This window comes from Manacus vitellinus, unplaced genomic scaffold (assembly GCF_001715985.3).
Source record: "Manacus vitellinus isolate BGI_N305 unplaced genomic scaffold, ASM171598v3 scaffold_52_pilon, whole genome shotgun sequence".
NCBI lineage: Eukaryota > Metazoa > Chordata > Aves > Passeriformes > Pipridae > Manacus > Manacus vitellinus.
The window spans coordinates 3,389,562-3,397,530 of NW_021940628.1; the positions used below are offsets into that span (position 1 = coordinate 3,389,562).

Here is a 7,969-nt window from a genome sequence, read left to right on the forward strand (position 1 = left end):
GGAAGGGAAGGGAAGGGAAGGGAAGGGAAGGGAAGGGAAAAGCCTGCAGGGCTCCTCCAAGGCTCTCCCACTGAAGGGAGCAGCAGCATCAGATGCAGACTCAGAGCTTCAGCAGCAAGAGGAACACGTTTAGCAAGTGACAAAACACTAAATTCCTGGTTCCCAAACCCTTTGGAGCCAAAGCCTTTCCATGGACATCACAGACACCGACTGAGCTCCGAGATGAAAACACGCCCTGAAAGCTCTGAGGCAGCTCCCCAAGGATCAGAGGCTGCTTTGATAGAAAGAAAATAGGCTGGTTCATTAGAAGCCCACACAGGGAGGAGAGTTTTTCACCCCCCAAGCCCATCATGTGAAGCAGTGACCTCCAGGAACTCTGAGAGCACACTCTGAGTGCAGGGGGACGAGGCTGGGCAGGGGTGGGGAATGAGCAGCTCCAGGAGGGAATCACAGAGCAGATCCTGCCCTGGAGAACTCTAATGACTGTCAGAAACCACTCAGAGACAGAGGAGAGGGGTGGGGAGGGAAGGGTCACCTGCAGGTAATGACAAGGAAGGAAACAAAGAGGAGCTGCTCAAACCCTGATGAGTCTTCCCAACCTCTCTTCCCCCAAGCTCAGCTCTGCAGGAACACAGAGCAAGAGGCAACTTCTGAAATGCTTTTCCAGAAAGGGCTGGTGGCTCAAAGGGGTCTCCAGGGCTCAGCTCCAGAAAGGAAGACACAGAATTCACCAGAGGAACTTTAAATGCAAAGGTCCTCAGTTCTCACCCTGGTCCCTGCTCCTTTTTGTTTTCACCCATTTCTCAAAAACATCTGTACAAAGCACCTCTGGGGCAGAGCAAGAGGCCTTCACATCTGGCACAGCTGTGCTGGAGAAGTAATGCAAAATAATAGACATGGACATGTCAGGGCAGGTTCCTTTATCCAGGAAATCAGGGGAGGAAGTTAAACTGAATTCCACACAAATCAAGTGGGAAAATAGCCCTCAGGGGGAGGAAAAGAAAGTGTTTGTGCAAGGGAGGAAAACAGAGCTCCAAGGCTGGAAAGGCAAAATGGAGGTGAGACACTGAAGGGGAGGAACTGAACCCAGACAGGAATAAACTCCATGGATTTGGCAGCTCCCCACCTGCAGCCCCCCTGCATTCCCTCAGGATGGGATTATTGACACCAAATCAAGGGAAAAGGAAATGGTTCCCAGGGGGGAATGACAAGGGAAGACTCAGAGAGTGGGAGGGCAGTTGGGGTAATGTGAGAGGTGATGCAACCCCTCCAAAACACACAACCCAAAGGGCCTCTGAGCATTTTTGACCTGAATCCCACGACAGCAGCACCTTCCCAGCTGAAATCCCAGTCCCTCCCACAAATTGGATCCTCATCATCCACCACAGGCAGCTGCAAAACACAACACGAGCTCTGAAAGATCTAAAAAGCCTCATAATTAAAGAAACCATCCACATCTCAGAGAGAATTTTCTCATCTCAGAATTAGAAACAGCTCAGGAACCTTCCAAACCTCGCCAGCCAAACTCTGTCCCGGGCAGGCAGAGCAGGAGCTCGTTAGTCTGAGCTCGTGGAACTCGTTCATTTGGCAGGAGCAGAGGCTTCTAAAACGCTTCCACTGGTGGAACAAAACAGCCAAATGCTGTTCTGGGGGAGGAGGTTGTGGCAGCTGCTCACCTGGCTCAGCAGGGCAGGCAGGAGCTGGCACTGCCTCCCCTCCCTCCCTCCTGTTCTCCAACCCAGCAGCACAAAACAAACTTTCTATGGCAAACATTAAACTGAAATTCTCTGCCCTGGAGGAAATTTGGCTCTGCACAAACACCTTTTACCTCCAGCTACAGTGGAATGGGCTGGAGGAACCTTCCCTGCTGAACCACCTGGTTGTACCCAGCAAAACACACACCTGAGCTGAGTGAGTGGCTGTAAACACGCCGAAAATTGGATTATTAGTCATTTCCTGCAGCACCACCTCGGCTGGCAGCAGCACCAGTATTGTGTCTGAGATCAGACACAGAGCCCAGATGAGCTGGAGGAGATCTCAGCAGCTGACAGGCACAAGTGCAGCAGACACAAAACCACATTGTCACTGTTCAGACTGCACAAAGGGAACCCAGAGCTCCTCCTCCTCCACAGGCAAAGCAAAAACCTCCCCTAAAGTCACTCTGAGCCAAGCAGGGGCTGCCCAGCACAGCCCTGATCCCCCCAGTCCTTGAGGGGACACATCCATGGGGAGGTGGGAGAGGGGTCAGCAGGGGCAGAGGGGTCAGGAGGGACAGAGAGATCCAGGTGGGACACAGGGGTGAGGTGGGACAGAGGAATCCAGGTGGGAGAGGGATCAGGAGGGATGCAGGGATCAGGTGGAACAGAGGAATCCAGGTAGGACACAGGGATCAGGTGGGAGAGGGGTCAGGTGGGACACAGGGATCAGGAGGGACAGAGAGATCCAGGTGGGACAGAGGGGTTAGGTGGGACACAGGGATCAGGTGGGAGAGGGGTCAAGAGGGACACAGGGGTCAGGAGGGACACAGGGATCTAGGTGGGACACAGGGATCAGGAGGGACAGAGGCATCCAGGTGGGACAGAGGGATCAGGTGGGACACAGGGATCAGGAGGGATCCAGGGATCCAGGTGGGACAGAGGGATCCAGGTGGGATGCAGGGATCAGGAGGGACCCAGAGCTGCAGCCACCCCTGCTGAGCTGCAGGACTCAGATTCCTGCCACCCCCAAGGGAGTTTTCCATCCCATCACCCCAGACATCCCCCAGCAACTGATCTCAGGGCTCACAGGAGAACAAGCAGGAGATCAAAGGCAGTGCTTTAAATCAAGTCAAACCTCCCCAAAGCTTCAGAGCAGCCCCTGAGGGCAGAGCAGGCTGGCACAGGTGTGCCCCAGGGCAGGATCAGTGCCCCAGGGCAGGATCAGTGCCACCAGGACCAGCCTGGGGGGGCTGCACGTCCTCAAACAGGGGCTGGGGATGGTTTAGAGGCTCAGTTTGAAATATTTTGGCATTAAGCAGGGAAGGGGGAGCTTCAGGCAGGTGCCCCAAGCAGCCCTAAGGGGCAAATATTCCTGAGGGATTTGCCAAGCTCTGAGCTGAGCTGGCACAAAGCTGAGCACAGCTCAGGCCTCCAGCCCAAGCTGCTTTTTGGGGGATTTTCTCCTTTTTCACATGTTTAGAGGGGAAAATGTCCTTGATCCTTTCAGATCTCTCAGCCAGGACAAAGTGCTGGGGAAGAGAACCCCGAGTCTTGAAGATAATGAAGAGTCTGGGGGTGAGGATGTGAGAGGATCCCACACTGGGCTGGGTGGAAGGGACCTTAAAACTCATCCAGGGATGGTCAGGATGAGGACCCCATCCAGGCTGGGCACTGGGATGGTCAGACCCTGCCATCCTTCCAATTTTTCCTTCCAGCCTGGCCCCCCCTCCTGGCCCTTCCCAACCTGACAGGCTCATCCTCACCCTGCTCCTTCCTCCCCCTCCTCTTCTCTCCTCAGCAGCAGAATTTCCTTTCTCACCTGTCAAGGCAATCCAGCCCCAAAGCCCCCTGACAGAAGCTGAGGGAGCAGTTAAAAGAGCTGTAAATGTGTTATTTTATTAATATGGCTCGAGCAGCCCCATCAGCCTCCACTGCTCTGCTCAGACCTGCAACCTCCTTTCCCTTGGAATGCTCACTGCAGGATTCCCATCCAACAGGTTGGGGAGCCAGAGAGGCTCACACGAGGATTCTCCAGGGAGGGGGAATCAACACGTGGCACTGAAGGCACTTAAATCAACCTGGCTCATAAAAAAACCCCCACAAAACATCCATTTTTAAAGAGGGGAGGATGAATAATAATGATAATGCAGATTTTTATAAGTGCAGGTCAAGTCAAGGTTACTGGAAGTGCTGAGTTAATGGTCTCATAAATGCCACCATTAGATCACATTCCATAGCTTGGAAGTACATAGGAATTATCCCCCAGATGAAATTTAATTCTGTTTATTTGTGCACAGCTCTGGACACGACTAAAACTGCTCCTAATGCTTAGGAAATGAAATATTTGGCTGGGAGATACTTCAACAGGGGGGGTTGATTTGGCTGCAAGTCTATCTGCCAGATCACCAATAATTAAAACCAGGTTTTCACAGACAGAAGGGGGGGAGAAAAAAAAAGGTTTTCAGCTCTATTTTCATGCTGAATCATATCAACATGTTTAAAGAGGAGATAGGAGTGCCAGGTTTGGGGTTTTTTTTTTTTATTTTTCCCCTAAGGGCAAAAAAAAAAAAATTATTTGAGAAATGAGTCATCTGAATTTAATTATCAGGCTCTGAAAAATGAGATTCCAAATCAGGCTCTCCGTAATTCCGCTTGTGGGACCGCCAAGTTTCCTTCAGGAACGTTCAGTGGATTGGACTGGGGGGTTGATGTCACCCCTGGGGCACCACAAAAATGAGAGATGGACCTCCAAAGGCAGGAGCAGCTCCTTCTCCCCCCCAGCCCTGGGTGGAAGTGCTGCTGGGGACGGGCAGAGTTTCACTCAGGGCCATTTTTATAAAAAAAAAAGTTCTTCCCCGCTGCACTTAGGGGTGGTTTATTAATTTATTTATTTATTTTCCCCAGCAGGCTCACTCTGACAGGCTTTGTTTGCTTTTCTGATGTGACAAGACACAGCCTTGCACTGGCAACACCTCCGGGCTTGAATAATGTTTCTTAACCAGCTCCATCCATCTTTTCCCACACCCCACAGGTGACTGATCCTCACTGCAGCCCAGAATGGCTAAAAACTAACAGTTTTTAGCATCTAATCAAACCAGGGAGGGTTTTTTTTTACTTCATGAGACAGCAACATCTAATTTTCCAAAGAGTCCTGGGAATGGTAAACAATTGGTCCACGGGGAAATGGCAACTTCTCTCACATCAATCCCTCCTCAACATTCAAATCCCCTTCCCCCAGAACTGCCAGCAAGGGGAAATTACTCCAGTGAACGGGATTTGTGACAGAACCCTCATAAATAATCACAATTTCCCCTCCTGCTGATAATCCCAGGCAACACTTCAATATTGCAAACACTTAATTCTTCCCTTCCAGGGAAGGGATCAAACATCCCAGACCTTCCACTTGCTGCTGGTCAGGGGTTTTAACCATTTGCTGAGTTGATCACTGTGTTTGGGTCAACACAGTCGTCCTTTGCCATAAAAACAACACCAGGAACACGCCAAATTCCTCCTGCAATTCCTTCCCAAATTCCTCCTGCAATTCCCTCCCAAATTCCTCCTGCAATTCCCTCCCAAATTCCTCCTGCAATTCCTTCCCAAATTCCTCTTGCAATTCCTCCCCAAATTCCTCCTGCAATTCCTTCCCAAATTCCTCCTGCAATTCCTTCCCAAATTCCTCCTGCAATTCCTTCCCAAATTCCTCCTGCAATTCCCTCCCAAATTCCTCCTGCAATTCCTTCTCCCTCCCAACCTCCTGGCCCTGCTCACTGGGGTAGCTCTTGTATATTGGAAAACATCCCCATGGCCTTTATTCTGAATAAATGCAATATTTCTGAGAGCACTGCTCACCCAGCCCCTGGGATGAGAGGGGGACTGGAATTCTATCCACAGACAAAGTGATCTGGTGAAACACTTGCCACTGGTTCATTAGCAGTAAAGCAGCAGATTTAGCAGCAATCAGAAAAAAAATGCAGCAAAAGCCAGGCTTGAACATCACAAGGTTTGAGGGGGCTGTCCACGTGCTGGGTGTTTGGGTTGGTTGGGTTTTAATTCTGCCACGAAACCTCCTTGCAGAGAACAGGATTTAAAGGAGCCAACAGTCCCTCCAGAGTTCACCAAGCAAACCAAAAGCATCCCAGGGAGTTCCATGATAACAATATGGCAATAACTGGGAATTGCCCCCCTTCCTCCCCTCCCCTCTGGGCACACACCACAACAACGGGGGCTCCGAGGAAGAAAGGCCAGGAGTCACCTACCAGAGCGAGGATCCCTCTGTCCCAGCCACTTCCAGAACATCATATCCATCTTCCAGCTGGAAGTCCATGAACACCAGGGCGATGGTGTCGCCGGGCTCGGCCAGGATGGTCCAGGTGCAGTCGGCGTTGTTGCCATACTCCAGGGGGAAGTGGGGGCTGGAGATGATCCCGCTCTGGCCCCGCAGGGTCCCCCCACAGGCATCATCAGCTGCAAGGGGACACAGTGGTCAGGGCTGGGAACCCCCAGAGCAACAAACCCCAGCCCCAGCTCAAAGGCAAGTGACTGCAGCAGAGCTGAGCCCATCTCCAGCGGAGATCCCAGTTCCCACGGAAATCCAAGGGCACCTTGCCCAGATGGAGCCCCTGGAGCGGCTCCAGGAGCCCCCCAGAGCTGGGCTGGACCCACCACACAGTGATGAAGTCGTTGTAGGGCTGGGGTTGCCCAGGTGTGTTTTGAGCCCCCATCCTGGGGGATCCTCCAGGCCCAGCCAGGTTTTCCTGGCACATCCCAGCTCCTTCTCCACCATACATTTGCTTTATTCCCATTTTAAACCCCCCCAAGGGACAGAGCTGCTCCCCCCTCTCCTGGGGGCCTGTTCTCCAGGAGAACAGCACATTCCCCTCTCAGGACACTGTTTCCCCCACTTGTTCTTGCCCAGGAATTTTCTGTTCCATCCCAGAGTCACTGAGGTTGGAAAAGCCCTCCTAGATCATCAAACCCACCCGGTGCCCGATGCCCACCTTGTCCCCCAGCCCAGAGCACTGAGGTTGGAAAAGCCCTCCCAGCCCATGGATCCACCCTGTGCCCCTTCCTGGGACACCTCCAGGGATGGGGACCCCAAACCTCCCTGGGCAGTTCCAATTCCTGACCACCCTTTCCACAGAGAAATCCCTCCTGATGTCCAACCATCCCTTATCCCTGACTAGGATCCTCTGAGGCTTTTCCTGCAACTTTCCTCCCGTGCCTGTAGCCAGTCCAGGAGGAGGACAAAGCCCCAGGAAAATTCAGTGGCTGGGAAGGGTTTCAGACCCGTGGGGAGGGGTTGGTTTCCAGCTCACACAGATCTCAGCACCTTCCTGAGCCAGAGAACCACCCCCAGGGGTTGGGACAACAGGGCTTGGGAGCACAAATACTGCATTTCACAGAAATCTGACAGTAAAAGGATTGGAGCATCCCACACACCTGCCTTACATGTCTTTGCTTGCTCTGATTTCTTAAGGAAATTTATGTGGTAAAAACTTAAACCCCTCGTCCAGAAATCCAGCAGTGACAATCCCTGCTCCTGCACTGCATCTCCTGCTACAGGTCCTCTCCTTTTTTACAGCCTGAATTTTCTGAGGAGGTATCAGAGCAACTGAAGGGGGAGGATCTAAAGAGAACATGGTCTGGAAGGTAAAAGGGAAGAAGGAATTAAGTGGAGGAGCACAGGGCAGCTCCGAGCATCAGCTCAGCATTATTTGGAAGAGCACAAAGCAAAGCCTGTTAACTTTACAACGTGTAGCAGAGCTGCATTTCAGATGCTTTAGTCAAGGAGCTCCAGGCTTTACATGACAAACACTGATTTCCATTACAGGCTATTTTAAGCCAAAGCCTCCCAAGCTGCAGTTTAACAGAGCTGAGAACACGTGTTAAACACGGCGGGCCAGGCAGGGCAGGGCCGTCCCACGGGGCTGCTCAGGGAGGATCTCAGCCCTTCCCAGGAGCTCCTGTCCTGTGCCATCAGCAGGAGCTGCCAGCAGAGCTGGGTCTTGAGCAGCCTCCAACTAATGAAACTTGAAAGACGGAGCGTGGCACACACGGGCTGTGCCAGCCCCCTCCTCGCAGCCCATCTGCTGTGCCAGTGCCAGGCACGGGGAGAGCAGGGGGAACTGGGGAGGAGAGGAGAGCAGGAGGAACTGGGGAGGAGAGCAGGAGGAACTGGGGAGGAGAGCAGGAGGCACTGGAGAGGTTGCTCCAACCTGGCCTTGGACAATTCCAGGGATCCAGGGGCAGCCACAGCTTCTCTGGGCAACCTG

General features: G+C 52.5%; 1 protein-coding gene across 1 annotated transcript in view; it reads right to left on the minus strand.

Annotated features, from left to right (window-relative positions):
* The window catches only part of LOC103754072 (CUB and sushi domain-containing protein 1), a 251,808-nt gene that overhangs the window by 183,288 nt on the left and 60,551 nt on the right, over positions 1–7,969 (minus strand). The window contains exon 5 of the mRNA XM_029963058.1: positions 5,954–6,161. Within this exon, the coding sequence (XP_029818918.1) occupies positions 5,954–6,161 (208 nt within the window). The remainder of the gene's footprint in view (positions 1–5,953; positions 6,162–7,969) is intronic.